General features: G+C 39.4%; 1 protein-coding gene across 4 annotated transcripts in view; it reads right to left on the bottom strand.

The window, feature by feature from the left end:
* Positions 1-16,820, bottom strand: part of B3GALNT2 (beta-1,3-N-acetylgalactosaminyltransferase 2) — a 61,481-nt gene that overhangs the window by 24,399 nt on the left and 20,262 nt on the right. For 3 of the 4 annotated variants that reach the window (XM_004473125.4, XM_071207368.1, XM_004473124.4), the window contains exon 5: positions 5,186-5,281. The exons of the other annotated variant lie outside the window; for it this stretch is intronic. In XM_004473125.4, the coding sequence (XP_004473182.1) occupies positions 5,186-5,281 (96 nt within the window). The remainder of the gene's footprint in view (positions 1-5,185; positions 5,282-16,820) is intronic. 4 annotated transcript variants of the gene reach the window in all.

Raw genomic sequence — 16,820 nt, 5'->3', positions numbered from 1 at the left:
CTTCTTATAAAGCTAATCAATGTAACTGGACAGGCCCTGTGGAATTGATTAGCTTGAAAGTTTATTTTCTCCCTCTTTTGTCCCCACACTGTGTGACTTCTTGAACAGAGTCCGTCAACTTTGACACTACTGACAACTGGGGCTGGATAAGTCTTTGTCATGCGGGCTGTGGATCACAGGATGTTTAGCAACATCCCTGTTCCTCTATGCACTAGATGCCAGTAGTACCCACACACTCAGCTGGAACAAACTCTAAATTTGGTGGTGGGGACCTGGGGCAGGGGGGGGCAGGTGAAGGGGAGAGGTGACGCAAAACTGCACATTTGAGAAACACTGTTCCTGAAGAATAGGACTGCCCAAATTCAGTTGAATAGTAGCAGTAATAATGACCATATACAATATATTCATTTACCAAATGGCACCATGTTCTAAAGCATTCTATGTGTATTGAATCATTTAATTCTCAGAACCACCCTCTGAATTGGGGAGTACAGCACCTCCATCTTACAGATGAGTAAACAGACACAGTGAGGTTAAGTAACTTGCACAAGGCCAGAGCCATCAAGTGGTAGAGCAAGGATTCAAACTGGCCGATGCCCGCATGTGTACCCATTCAGGCACTAGTGCCCAAACCTACATTCACATCTTTACTCCCACGTGCATTCTCTCTCTCCTATTCACACTAATCCTCAAGCCTTTTGTGAAAATCAACCCCACATGAGGCTTCATGTCTTCCTGGAAAGCACCTAACAATACTGGTGTTCCCTGTCTCCTTGGAATAACTAATCTTCTCATGAGTATCACAAGAAATCTGAGTTAGGTTCTGCCCATTTTAGTCCTGATTAGAAAGAAAGGGCTTTAGTTGATGACTTGCTTCAATCCAAAGGAGCTTACTGATCAATGGAGAAAAAATGTTGAACAGTGCCTGGCACACAGTAAGTTAACTAGATAGAACTCTATCTGTGCTAGCTTTGCTCTTCTCACTAGAATGTAAACTCTCTGAATGGCAGGACCTTTGTATTGTGTCCTTATACAGCCCCAGTGATTAGAAAAGTGCATGGCAGAGGGTAAATTTGCAATACATATTGTCTGAGTAAATGAACAAACCAACCAAAGAATGGCTTCCTTCAAAAACTGAGATCCAACACTTGGCCAATACCACCTAATTGAGGCACTACTGCTTATTTCAAGTAAAACACACCTTTGGTAGTATATACCGCATTTTAAAAGGAAAAAAAGTTCATATGTGAAAATAAAAAGAATTAAAAGGACATAGGGGGAAACGGACTTTGGCCCAGTGGTTAGGGCGTCTGTCTACCATATGGGAGGTCCGCGGTTCAAACCCCGGGCCTCCTTGACCCGTGTGGAGCTGGCCATGCGCAGTGCTGATGCGCGCAAGGAGTGCCCTGCCACGCAAGGGTGTCCCCCCCGTGGGGGAGCCCCACGCGCAAGGAGTGCGCCCGTGAGGAAAGCCGCCCAGCGTGAAAAGAAAGAGCAGCCTGCCGAGGAATGGAGCCGCCCACACTTCCCGTGCCGCTGACGACAACAGAAGCGGACAGAGAAACAAGACGCAGCAAATAGACACCAAGAACAGACAACCAGGGGAGGGGGGGAAATTAAAAAAAAAAAAAAAAAAAAGGACATAGGAAAATAGGCATTCTCATATACTGCTCACAATTACTCAAACTGATACAAATTATTAAACTGCCCTCCAGGAAGGAATCATACAACTTAAAAATGGGTATACGCTTTGACAACAATTCATCCTAAGAAAACAACCAGTTATGTACACAAAACAGAGGAGTAATGATGTTCACTGTGGTCTTCCTCATAATAGTGAAACACTGGAAATACGTCAATATCTAACTACAAAGGGTTAAATAAATGACTATATTTCTATACAGTGTACTTCCAGGCAGCCATTAAAAACTGATTTATATATATATATATATATATATATATATATATATATATATATATATTTTTTTTTTTAAAGATTTATTTCTCTCCCCTTCCCCCCTCCACCCTGGTTGTCTGTTCTCTGTGTCTATTTGCTGCGTCCTCTTTGTCTGCTTCTGTTGTTGTCAGCGGCACAGGAATCTGTGTTTCTTTTTTTTGGTTGTGTCATGTTGTATTAGCTCTCCATGTGGGTGGTGCCATTCCTGGGCAGGCTGCACTTTTTTTCACGCTGGGTGGCTCTCCTCATGGGGTGCACTCCTTGCGCGTGGGGCTCCCCTACACGGGGGACATCCCTGCGTGGCAGGGCACTCCTTGTGCACATCAGCACTGTGCATGGGCCAGCTCCACACGGGTCAAGGAGGCCCGGGGTTTGAACCGCGAACCTCCCATGTGGTAGACGGACGCCCTAACCACTGGGCCAAGTCTGCCATCTGATTTATATTTTAAAATGCTATGTTAAAGAAAGAAATTGTGAATAAATTATAAAAAAGGATGAACAGTATGATCCTAGTAACTATATTTGCATCTGTTCACCCCACCCCTTTCTCTATATATAAACAGGAAAAAAAAAAAAAGTCCAGAAAAATAGAAAACAAAATTTGAAAAGTGATTATTTCTAATTGTGGGATTTTAGTGGTCTTGTTTTTTTGTTCTTTTTTTTTTTTTAAAAAAGATACATAAACCACACAAAATGTTACAATAAAAAATATAAGAGGTTCCCATATACCCCACTCCCCACACCCCCTACTTCTCCCACATCAACAACTTCTTTCATTAGTGTGGTATATCCATTGCATTTGATGAGCACATTTTGGAGCACTGCTACACAGCATGGATTATAGTTTATGTTGTAGTCACACTCTCTCCCAGTCCATTCAGTGGGTTATGGCAGGATATATATAGTGTCCTCCATCTGTCCCTGCAATATCATTCAGGACAATGCCAAGTCCTGAAAATGCCCCAATACCACACCTCTTCTTCCCTCTTCCTGACTTCAGCAACTTCTGCAGCCACTGTCTCCACATTGATGATATAATTTCTTCCATTACTAGAGTCACAATAATTCTGTATTAGAATACCAGTAAGTCCACTCTAATCCAAATTTTATTCCTCCATCCTGAGGACCCTGGGATGGTGATGTCTACTCCACCTCTAAATTAAGAAGGGACTTAGATCTCACATAGCTGATGGACGGAATTCTCCTGCTTACAGCTGTACTCTCTCTGTTCCCTGGTGTGGTGGTTGACCATCTTCACCTCCCTGTTAGCTGACCTGAGTAAGTCCAATGAACCAGAGAGTAGGTGTTACAACTCTGCCAAATCTCAGGGCCCAGGTGGCACATAGACAGTCCAGAGATTCAAGTCTGAGCATACACCAACCCTAGCACCAACCACAGGTTCAGTAAAAGTGACAGAAGAGGGAAGGAGACTTGGTCTAATGGATAGAGCGTCTACCTACCACATGGGAGGTCTGTGGTTGAAACCCCAGGCCTCCTTGACCCATGTGGAGCTGGCCCATGCGCAGTGCTGATGCGCACAAGGAGTGCCCTGCCAGCAGGGATGTCCCCCACATAGGGGAGCCCCACGCGCAAGGAGTGCACCCTGTTAGGACAGCCACCCAGCATTAAAGAAAGTGCAGCCTGCCCAAGAATGGCACTGCACACACGGAGAGCTGACACAACAAAAAGAAACACAGATTCCCGGTGCTGCTGCTAAGGATAGAAGCAGCCACAGAAGAACACACAGTGAATGGACACAGAGGGCAGACAAGGGGGGGGGGGAAGGAGAGAAATAAATAAAAAATAAATCTTAAAAAAAAAGTGACAGAAGAGGCATGCATAGAAAAGTCACATCTGAGTCCAACTCCATCACACTCAGGAGCACAAATTCCAAAATAGGTCCACTGGCAAGGCACCGAACTCCAGAGGCATCTGTCATAACTGTAGGACCTGGGTGTAGCCACCGCCCTTAGAAGAGCCTCTCAGATCCTGCTGAGATGTTAATTGTTTTTTTTTAGTTTATCTGCAATTTGTTTTTTCCAAATGTGTTTTAGCTGTGCTTTTATTTTAAAATGTTCTTAAACGTAAGTTCATATATAGATGAAATAAAGGAGATTGCTGACATTCACAGAACATCTATAGTTTCAACTACTTGTATGCAACTCCAAAGATCTATAGCTTATTATAAAAATGTGTAATTCTGTTGCTGCAAAAATGTGAACAGTACTCCACAGACTGGCGGTAGTGGGTTAGTCAGTGGGATTGGACAATTGTCTAGCTTTCACAACTTGAATTAGCATTGATGTTGCAGGATAAACTCCATAGCTAGTCTAAAGTGAATCCCAGAGATATTTGGGAAACTGATTCCTATTTTGGTACCAAAGCACTGAGTTCAGGAGTGTACCCAAACTAGACTGAAACAACCAGAAGACCGAGGCTGGTGGATGAATAATTTGTTCATATCTGATTACGTAATACTGCACAAAACATATTTTAACTCCAGGACTGATGAAAGGCACCTGGTCAAGTAAGGTGGTCTCTAGCACGTATCTACTTAAACTTGTTCCTAGAGGGACCCAGAAGGCAACAGTTATGTTTTCAGACATCTGAGATCAACCACAATTGTTCACCCCTTGAAGAAGTTTTATTTATCTTGAAAACTGTGGCTGATCTCTCTGTTATTTTTTTTTTGCGCTTTTGGCATTCTTTAAATAAGTAGATTGTTTGATTTACTCAAATAGTACCTGTGTCTGATCTTTCTATCAATCCATACCTATTACTATCCTTTGTCATTATAACAGCTGTGCATTTGTTCTCTTGTCCACTAAATAAACAAGTCACATGGAATTCTTTTTTAAAAATGTTGTTTTGGAACTTTTGAGGCATTATGAAGATCTCTGGTGTTTGAATGGAGGGTGCTACATTAAGTCTATTCATAGTTGGTACCCTCATCTACCATTCGGGAGAGCTGCCTTGGTACAACAAAATATCAAGTGCCTAATGTTCTGTGTGATCTATATATCTTAAAAAAACAAACAAACAGAGGCATAGGGGAAAGAAGAATGGAGTCCCTGACACTGACCTGAGACATAAATTAAATTTGTATGGTAAAAACCAAGAAATTTAAAAAAAAAAAAAAAAAAAAATGAAGTGCCTGTCCCTGAAAGCACATACTCACACCTATGAAGAAGTTCATTAGTACTATGGTATTTTCATGAAATGAGGTACCTCTGGTAAGATGAACTGTTCCACAGGTTTGTACCACAGCTTGTTCACCTGCACACCACAACTGGGAGGACTAAAGCGAGCACTGAAAAGGGCCTCCTACAAATGGGGGGGAGGGGATAGAGAGAAAGAGACAAGAAATAGAAAAATGAGATAAGAAAAAATAAACTTCATATTTTACACTGCATATGTTACTGGAGTTTTCAAATATATATATATATTTTTTGAGGTACTGGGGTCTGGGGATTGAACCTGAGAAAAGCCGGTGTGCTCAACCACTGAGCAACATTGGCTCCTGAGTTGGTTTTTTCATTTGTTTTGATATTTTTTAGGAGGCACCAGGAACCAAACCCAGGACCTCCCATGTGGTAGGCAGGCACTCAACTGCTTGAGCCACATCCATTCCCAAATACCTTACACTTGACTGGCTAAATTGCCAATGGCCCAAATTGTGGATACTAACATTGTTCCACTGTGTTTGGGGCATCATTTGAGTTTTCTGGTGTAGTCATGGTCATGAAATAGATATCTGGGATAACCATAGCTGCCATGAAGTTCTCAAACACTAAATATAATCTATATAACCTTAAAACAAACTTTGAAAAGAAAAGCACTAGGGGAAATAAGAGACACCATTAAATTAAGCCAAGGTATTAGGATGTCAGAACTCCCCATAGGGTTAAAAATAAACCAAAAGATCACAGATTGCTATATGCAACAAATCAGGAATCTCCATTCAAAAAGAACCTTCAGGAGGGGAAAAAACCCACATGATCATATCGACTGATGCAGAAAAGGCATGTGACAGAATCTAGCATATTTTCTTGATAAAAACTCTTCAAAAGGTAAGTGTAGAAGAAAAGTGCCTCACACATAATAAAGGGCATATATGAAGAGCCCCAAGCCAACATGGTACTCAATGGGGAGAGGTTGAAAGCTTTCTCTCTAAGGTCAGAAACAAGACAAGGATGTCCACTGTCACCACTGATATTCAATACTGTGAAGTTCTAGCCAGAGCAACTGGGCAATAAAAACAAATTAAAGACATGAGCAAGCTGAGAAAGAAATTAAGGGAAAAATTCCATTTGTCATAGAACAAAAAGACTCAAATATCTAGGAATGAATTTAATCAGGAATGTAAAGGATCTGTACTCAGAAAACTATGAAACACTGCTAAAAGAAATCAAAGAAGACCTAAACAAATGGAAAGAAATTCTGTGTTCATAAATTAGAAGACTAAACATTGTGAAGATGTCAATCCTACCCAAATTGAATTATAGATTCAAAGCAATACCAATCAAAATTCCAACAGCCTACTTTACAGAAATAAAGTCAATTACCAAATATGTTTGGAAGGAAAAGACATCCTGAAAAAGAAAAGCAGGGTCAGAGGACTCACTCTTCCTGACCTTGAAGTATATTATAAAGTTACAGTAGTCAAAACAGCTATTTGGCATTAAGATAGACATATTGATCAACAGAATTTAGCTGAGAATTCAGAATAGACCCTCACCTCTGTGGTCAAATTATTATTTTTTTATCCTCTCCGAACCTTGTGGCTTTTTGTGTGCTGTCTGCTCTCTGTGTCTACTCCCTGTGCATTCCCCCGTGTCTGGATTTATTTATTTAATTTTCCCCTCCCCCCTTGCGGCGCGCTTGCTTTCTGCTCTCTGTGTCCATTCGCTGCGCGCTCTTCTGTATTTTTGCTTGTTTCCCTTGTTCTGTTGCGTCACCCTGCTGAGCTGGTTCCCTGCGGTGCTTGCAGGCTGGGCAGCGCTTTGTGGCATCTGCCGGCCAGGCAGTGCTCTGTGGCACTTGCGGGCCGGGCAGCGCTCCCCAGTGTGCAGGCGAGCCTGAATTCACAAGGAGGCCCTGGGACATGAACCCAGGGCCTCCCATGTGGTAGACAGGAACCCAACTGATTGAGCCACAGCCGCTTCCCCAAATGATTTTTGATAAGCCAATAGGGTTCAGTTTTCTGGGACAGAATAGTCTCTTCAACAAATGGTGCTGGGAGAACTGGATATGCATAACTAAAAGAATGAAAGAGGACCCCTATCTCACTCCCTATTCAAAAATCAACTCGAAATTTATCAAAGAGCTAAACATAAAAGCCAGGACCAAAAACCTCCTAGAAAATAAAGTAGGGAAACATCTACAAGATGTTATTGTAGGTGGGGGTTTCTTAAGCCTTACATCCACAGCACAAGCAATAGAAGAAAAAAACAGATAAATGGGACCTCCTCAAAATTAAACACTTCTGCACCTCAAAGGACTTTATGAAGAGAGTAAAAACACACCTGACTCAATGGGAGAAAATATTTGGAAATCACACAATCAACAAATATCTAATATCCATGATATATAGAGACCCTACAACTCAACAGTAAAAAGACAGATGACCCGATTAAAAAATAGGCAAAAGACCTGAATAGATACTTTTCTAAAGAAGAAATACAGGGAAGCAGATGTGGTTCAAGTGACAGAGCTTCCACCTACCATATGGGAGGACCTGGGTTCGATCCCTGGGGCCTCCTGGTGAAAAAGAGGGAGAAAGCGTGCCCGTGTGGCAAGCCAGTGCCTGTGTGAGTGCCAGCGCAAGTGCCTGTGCAGTAAGGCAGTGCCCTGTGCAAGTGAGTCACACAGCAAGATGATGACACAGCAAAAGACAGACAAGGGAAGAGTCAAGTTGAAGCACCGCAGAAACCAGGAACTGAGGTAGCGCAATTGACAAGGAATCTCTCTCCCCATGAGAGGTCTCCACGATCGAATCCCAGTGAATCCTAGAGGAGAGAAAATGAGAAGAGACAACAACATAGACAGCAAAAACAGCAAGGTGGGAGGAGGGAAAAATAAATAAAATCTTTAACAACAACAAAAAAGAGTCTTAAATTCATTAAAAAAAGAGAAAGAAACACAAATGGTGAAAAAACATGAAAGAATGTTCAACTTCACTGGCTTTTAGGACAATGCAAATCAAACCTACTTGAGATATCATTTTACACCTACTAGAATGGTTACCATTAACAACAACAAAAAAGCAAAACAAAACAAAACAAAAAACCCAAATGTTAGAGAGGATTTGGAGAGACAGGAATGCTTATTCACTTTTGGTGGGCATGTAGAATGGTTCAGCCACTGTAGAAATCTGTTTGGCAGTTCCTAAGGAAGTCAGATATATATCTACCATGTGACCCAGCAACACCACTACTAGGTGCATATCCAGAGGAACTGAGAGCAGTGACACGAACAGACATCTGCACACCAATGCTCATAGCAACATTAATCACAACTGCCAAAAGATGGAAACAACCCAGGTGTCCATCAACTGACAAATGGATAAACTGCAGTATATACACATGATAGAATATTACTCAACTGTAAGAAGAAATGAAGTTGTGAAGCATAGGACAATGTGGATGAACCTGGAGGACATTACGTTAACTGACACAAAGCAGGCACAAAAGGACAAATACTGTATGACTGCATTATTATGAACTAAATATAATGAGCAAACTCAGGGAATTAATAGCTAGAATATAAGTCACCAGAGAAGGGTTAGAGAATGGAAAGCTGAGGTTTAATTTGTGTACAATTGGTAAACAGTTGTTTGGAAATGTTTGGAAAGGAATAGAAATGGTGAAAGCATGTCACAGAATTTGTAAATAGTAGCACTAGTATATGCGTATGGCAGTGGATTTTTTTTTTTTTAGGAATGAAAATACTCTCATATCTAATACTAAAGTGATGAATGCACTACTTGGTAATTATATCAAATGCTACTGATTGTACAATTTATATGGTTTATGACCAAAAAAATAATAGGGTGGGTTGGGGGGAAACTATACTAAATATAAGATATGGACTATAGTTAGTAGTAATACTTTGACCATGCTTTTTCATAATTTATTACAAACGTTTCACAACAATGCAAGGTATTTGTGGTGGGGTGATGTATGGGAGCCCTGTATGATATTATGCAAGCTTGTTTTGTAAATTCACAACTTTTACTATACACTTATTGTTCATATATGCTCATATATGAATGATATACTTCAATAAATTGTTTTTTTGGGAAGCAGACTTGGCCCAGTGGTTAGGACATCCATTTACCACATGGGAGGTTTGCGTTTCAAACTCCAGGCCTCCTTGACCCATGTGGAGCTGGCCCATGCGCAGTGCTGATGCGCGCAAGGAGTGCCATGCCATGCAGGGGTGTCCCACACCCAGGGGAGCCCCATGCACAAGGAGTGCACCCCGTAAGGAGAGCCGCCCAGCACAAAAGAAAGTTCAGCCTGCCCAGGAATGGCGCCACATACACGGAGAGCTGACACAACAAGGTGATACAACAAAAAGAAACACAGATTCCGTGCCGCTCACAACAACAGAAGCAGACAAAGAAGAACACACAGCAAACAGACACAGAGAACAGACAACTTGGGGGGGGGTGGGGAAGGGGAGAGAAAAAAATTGTTTTTAAAATGAAAAAGGGAAATAATATAATTTAAAAAACACAAAGTGACATTAAATTTATATTTCCATTGATATAAATCTATTTTTAAATTAAATTTATTAGGGAAGTTGTGAACTTATAAAACAATCATGCATAATGTGCACAATTCCCATACATCACTCCTTCACCAACACCTTACATTGTTGTGGAACTTTTCTTTTTTTTACAGATTATGAAAGAACACAATCAGACTATTACCACTAACTATGGTCCACAGCATAAACTTGGTATATTTTTTCATACACACCCTATTATTAATACTATGTATTAGTATTGTATATTTGTTACAGTTCATGAAAGAACACTCTCATTTGTACTGTTAACCACAGTCCATCTTCCACCACATGGTTCACTATGTTATACAGTTCCCAAGCCTTGTACTTTCATTCCAAAGTGTACACTCAGGGTTCTCACTTTCATCAGAGTTGTACAGTCATTGTCCCAGTAAACCTTTGAACATTTTCCTTAGACCAAAAGAAAAAATCCCATACCCATTATTGACCCTTAGTGTTGACATAGTACCTTTTTGACATTGATGAAAGAATATTACAATATTGCTATTAACTATAGTCCACAGGTTACATTAATTTTTTTTCATGAATCACTATATTCTTACCACTCTGTAATAGTGACATATATTTGTTCTAGTTCATTGAACATTCTAATATTTGTATTTCTGTATTATTAACCACAATCCTCTTCCTCCTCTGGGTTGGGAAAAAAATAAAAAAGAACCTTCAGGAAATAAAAGGAATATAAATGAGGACTGATGATTTTCATTCTGTTAACTGTTTACTTTGGGCCCTCCTGATTTATTTTAGTGACGAACATTTCCCTATTTTCATGCCTATTCTTCTATACCAACTTATCATGGGAGAAACTTTTGTTAAAGCTATCGATACTATGCAGAAGTTCAGAATGAAGGATTTTAATGGATATATCTATTTCTTAGATTATTAACCACTCCCTGGGCTAATGTGGCAACTAAAGTTAAATCAACATGATCACAATATTGTACACATGAACCCAACTATCAACTGATAATTCAAACATGACGGAAAAAAGACTATCTAATAAGACAATTAGGAGAGATCAAGCCTAATTTCTACTTAAGGATAACAGTGGGATTCAAAGTATTGTTATTTTAGCTACCTAACTGAGCTTCTGTATCAATGAAACCTTTAATCACAAGAATATATGGACTCCTATCATTGTTAACTTGAAGATAAAGCTCTTTTCACAGCAATCATAATGGCTGGAATAAAAACAATATCCGAAATAATGTAACATGGCTCTCCATGGTTGAACCAAAAGCAGGACTTGTTATCTCTTTCTCATATTTATTTCAATAAACAAACTACACTATTCTTTACAGGAAGTAAAAAAAGAGAAATTTAACTTTAAATTGATTTGTGTATTTATTGGTGACTCTCCAACATTGTGTCTGTTGCTATATAACAACAATCAACACGAACATAATACAAACATATTTCTAAAGACACTTAAAAAAAAAAGTGAAGAGTTCTATAATATCAGATCAATCCTCCTATAGGTAATGATGAACTCTGTACAAAACAAAACAAAAACACAACTATTTGAAGGCATTGGAATGTATAAAACAGAATCTGAAGAAGAGTCAACTTTTAGAAGGAGGGAAAGGCAATAGGCATATTTCTTTTTTTTTTTATGCCTTTTTTTTGCCTGAAGGCAGGAATCAAGAGGCAACTAACAGATAAAAACCTCAGTCTTACTGGTCAAAAATTCAGAGAGGAGAGAAGACAAACACAGCAGCTAAGAAGAGAGGAAGGAAACCTCCAGAAAGAAATGGGTCACAGAAAAGAGCCCCAAATTTTCCACACAAACTACCCAAATCCATGGCTGACTCAAAATACACATTCAAGGCAGAATCCAAGCAGCCCATCCAAGGCGAAAAAAAACTGAATAGAGATTTCAGTTGCTATCCATTGCAAGTGAGATAGAATTCAAAGTCTGTGTTCAAATAATTTAACCACCTGCTAAAGCAAAAAAAAAAAAAAAACAAAAAACAAAAAACCAAGACTCTTTAGAGGAATATAAGAAAATTAAGAGTCTCTACTATGAACAATTCGTATTATACAATCCAAAGTTACCAAATATAAGAAAAAGAAGAAAATGTTATTCACACTGAAGAGAAAAGGTGATGATAAAGACAGACCACCCCAAGATCACTCAAATGTTGGAATAAGCAGATAGTGATTTTAAAGCTGTTATAGGGAAGCGGACTTGGCCCAGTGGTTAGGGTGTCTGTCTACCACATGGGAGGTCCATGGTTCAAACCCTGGGCTTCCCTGACCCGTGTGGAGCTGGCCCATGTGCAGTGCTGATGCGGGCAAGGAGTGCCGTGCCACGCAGGAGTGTCCCCCGCACAGGGGAGCGAGCCCCACATGCAAGGAATGCACCCCAGAAGGAGAGCTGCCCAGCGCAAAAAGAAGTTCAGCCTGCCCAGGAATGGCGCTGCACACACGGAGAGCTGACACAAGATGACACAACAAAAAGAAACACAGATTCCCGTGCCACTGACAACAACAGAAGCGGACAAAGAAGAACACGCAGCAAATAGACACAGAGAACAGACAACTGGGGTGGGGGTGGAGGGAAGGGGAGAGAAATAAAATAAAAAAATCTTTAAAAAAAAAAGCTGTTATAATTATAGTTAAGGCAGTTGAGGAAAAAATGCTCATAATGAACACCTAGAAAATTTTAGAGAAACAGAAATTGTAAAAGAAAAAAAAGGTAAAACAGAAATTCTAGAACTAAAAAGTACAGTATCTAAAATTTAAAATCCATTGGATAGGTTTAACAGCAGAGTTAAAATGATAGAAAAGTTAGTAAACTTGAACACAGATTAACAGAAATGATCTAAATCTGTAAAACAAAGAAAAGCATTGGAAAAAAGAAAAGAACACAGTGGCAGTGACCGTGGGATAATACCAAAAGGCCTAACATACATGTAGTTGGTTCTCAGGGTTAGCGAGAATGAGGCAGAAAAAAGGTTCTGCAAATAATAGGAGAAAATTTCCAAAATTCGTTAAAAGACAAATTTACAGATTCAAGAAACTTGAAAACTCTGACCAACATAAACAAAGAAAAACTACACTAATATATGAACATTCCAAAACCAACCAAATTACTTAAAAACCAAAAATAAAGAGAAAATCTTAGAAGTAGCCAGGAAAGGGGGGGAGATGAGGGCACATTACATACATCATGCATTGGAACAATAAGAATGACCAATTTTTTATCTTTAATACTGAACAGAAAAAAAAAGTCAGCTCAGAAAATATCCCACAAGAATAGAAAAGAATAAAGGCAAAATAAAAACATTTTCAGAATGACAAAAAAGTAAGCTACTTCATCACCAGTAAACTTGTAATAGAAGAAATGCTAAAGACTGCTCTTTGGGCTGAAGACAAATGATACCAGATGGAAAGTTGGATCTTCAGGAAGGAATGAAAGCATCAAAATAGGAAATATGTGGGCATAATATTAAAGGTTATTTTTTCTCTAAATTTCTTTTTTTTTTCTCTCTAAAATTCTTTAACATACATTTAGCTGTTTAAAGCAAAAACTGTAACATTATACTATGCAATTTATAGTGTGCATAGTGGACAGAGATGCAATACATATGACAACTACAGCGAACAAGATGGGGGATGGTAAATGGAAATATATCTCTGTAAGAGTCTTGTATTTTACATGAAGGGCTACAATGTTAACCTTAAGAAGACTGAGAAGTTCAGGCTATTTATTGTAATCCTTATATTGGCCATATACATACAAAATAATACCACCAAGAGCTAAAAAGAAAATAGAGAAACTGAATTCTAAAATACATTCAGTTAACCCAAAAGAAGACAGGAAAAGAAGGGAGAAACAATAAAAGATGAAACAAGCAAAATCTAAAAACAAAATGTAAAATGCAATCTGATCACATCAGTAATTGCATTATATAAATAGAATAGATCAACATGGTGGTGTCAGATATCCCCATGAACATTTCCCCTTAGAGACCGCTGAACAAAAAGTCAGATTCATCTCTCTTGGAATTCTGGAGGATGACTGAGAGCAGAGAAAGACTCAATGAATGCTGACTTGGAAAAAATATCCCAAAACAGTACAAGAGCATTGAGACAAACTTACTGTTCTGGACTCCATCCCCACACTAGGATCTGGGCAGTTTAAGAGACCCATGGTAGATGCTCCCCAGCCCGCGCACTGTGAACTGCAGTCTCTGACTATAGATTCATGCTGGGTGGCAGATTAGCAGCCCACACACATTTAAACACAGGGACCCAGGCCACAAAGAAACCATAGCATCAATTTAGCAGTCTGCACATATACATTCAAAGTAGATTCCTAAAGCCAGAGTGACCTGTGGAAGAACTCTGGCAAACTGTGTGCATTCTCAGCCTGGCTCCTTAGGGTCTAATTGCTGGTGCACATAAACAAAAATATTGGCTGTCTTTGTACATTGACCCCATCTGGCTCTGTAGAGGACAGACTCAGGGGGCAGGTCAGGATCCCCAAACTCAGAAGTTACCAGGGGCAGAAAAGCTGTGTAGAAAGGGGGAACAGAGACACTAAAAGGTATTGTGTACCCAGTAATGAAAGCTGGGATAAAAGGGTGGTCCAGAGCAGTGGAGTGGAAACGAGCAAACCACATCTACCAGGAAGGAAAAAAATCTGTATAAAAATAAAGAGAACAGTCCAGGACTCCCAAAGAGGAATAGGGGAAAGAAAATACTCTCTGGGAGGGGAAACATTCACACATACTAGTGAAATCTTGAAAGCTACTGTATATGTCTAGGGCAAAATACAGACTGAGACTGGAGAAGAGCTGAACTGTTAAACATGGGTTATTATAAAGGTTCAGTATAAACCAGGTCAAGTGTTGAAGAAAAGCGACAACACATAGCCAACCTACACTAAAACCTTGCCCAGATATCAACAAAAGATCATAAATCATACAAAGAATCAGAAGAGATGGCTCATTCAAGGAAATGAATTAAACAACAGAGGTAGCACAGACAATTAACAAAGACATTCAGTAAATCTACTATATATGTTCAAAGAGCTAAAGGAAAACATGGATATAGAACTAAAGGAAATCAAAATGATGTGTGACAAAAAAGAAGAATTAGAAAATTTAAAAAGGAACATAACAGACCTGATGGGGTTTAAAGACATAATAACAGAGATTTAAAATACGTAGAAGGGGGAAACGGACTTGGCGCAGTGGTTAGGGCGTCCGTCTACCACATGGGAGGTCCGCGGTTCAAACCCCGGGCCTCCTTGACCCGTGTGGAGCTGGCCCATGCGCAGTGCTGATGCGCGCAAGGAGTGCCCTGCCATGCAGGGGTGTCCCCCGCGTAGGGGAGCCCCACGCGCAAGAAGTGCGCCCGTAAGGAGAGCCGCCCAGCACGAAAGAAAGTGCAGCCTGCCCAGCAGTGGCGCTGCCCACACTTCCCATGCCGCTGACGACAACAGCAACAGAAGCGGACAAAGAAACAAGACGCAGCAAACAGACACAGAGAACAGACAACCGGGGTGGGGGTGGGGGGTGGAATTAAATAAATAAATAAATCTTAAAAAAAAATACATAGAAGGGATCAACTGCAAATTTGAATAAGCAGAAGAAAGAATCAGTGAATTAGAAGATGGACAACTGAAACTATACATCCTAAATAGGAAACAGAAAAGAATGAAAAAAAAAAAGCAAGCAGAGCATAAGGGACCTGTAGGACAAAATGAAGCATACCAATATATGTATTATGGAAGTACTAGAAGGAGAGGGGAAGGAAGAAGGGAGCTGAAAGAATATTTGAATAACAACTGAAAACTTTATTTATCAAGTACAAGGTATTCTCAATAAGATCAAGTGCTGATTTCTCATCACAAATCACAGAGGTGAGAAAGCAGTGAACAACATACTTAAGGTAATGAAAAAGAAAAATTGCCTGCCAAGAATTCATTATCTGGCAAACTGTCCTTCAAAAATGAGAGGTGAAGACATTGATAAACAAAAATTGAGAGTTTGTCATCAAGATACCTGTCCTACAAGAAATGCTATTCTCAGGATGAAAGGCAAGGTCAACAGAGAATAGCTAAAAGCAGTATGAAGAAATAAAGCTCTCTAAAGGTAACAAAATGGGTTAACACAAACCCCAAAATTATTATATCCTAGCTTTGTAACTACTCTATATTTCTTATAAGAAGAAATAAATATATTTCTATTATGGACATGCAAAATCTGAAGAGGTAATGTGTGACAAACAAAACAAAACAAAACAAAACATAAAGAGGGGGAAGAAAGGGTTTAGGATCACAGGAGTGTATATTATTGAAGTCAAGTTGGTATCATTTCAAACCTGTGGTATCCACAAAGAAAACATTTAAAATATATACAGAAATAAAAATGAGAAAGAGATCTGTTACATCACAAAAGATAAACTATACACAAAGAAGTCTGCAATAAAGGAAGCGAGGGACAAAAAAGATATGATATATAACAAAGGACAAAATGGCTTAAATCCTGCCTATGAGTAATTACACTGCATGCAAATGAATTAAACTCTCCAATCAAAAGGCACAGATTGGCAAAATGGAGAAAGAAGTATGATCCAACTATATGTTGTTTACAAGAGACTCATGTTAGACACAAAAACACAACTAGGTTGAAAGTGAAAGGAAGGAAAAAAATATATAAATAGTTGCCAGAAGAGAGCTGGGGTGGGTATACTAATATCAGACAAAATAGACTTTTAAGTAAAAAACTGTTACAAAAGACAAAGAAGGACACTATATACTAAGAAAAGGGTCAATCCACCAAGAAGATGTAACAATTATAGACATATTTGCACCTAATCACAGAGCCCCAAAACAAATGAAGCAAACAATGACAAACTGAAGGGAGAAGTAGACACTTATACAATAATAGTTGTAGACTCCAGTTCATCAATGCTCGATGGACTGATGAACATCGAGACAGAAGATCAATAAGGAAAAGGAAGACTTGAACAATATTCTAAACCAACTAGATCTAACAGACATACAGAACACTAAACCTACAAACAACAAAGTACACAT

The sequence above is a fragment of the Dasypus novemcinctus genome, chromosome 13 (assembly GCF_030445035.2).
Source record: "Dasypus novemcinctus isolate mDasNov1 chromosome 13, mDasNov1.1.hap2, whole genome shotgun sequence".
Lineage (NCBI taxonomy): Eukaryota > Metazoa > Chordata > Mammalia > Cingulata > Dasypodidae > Dasypus > Dasypus novemcinctus.
This window is presented reverse-complemented; position numbering and strand designations above follow the sequence as displayed.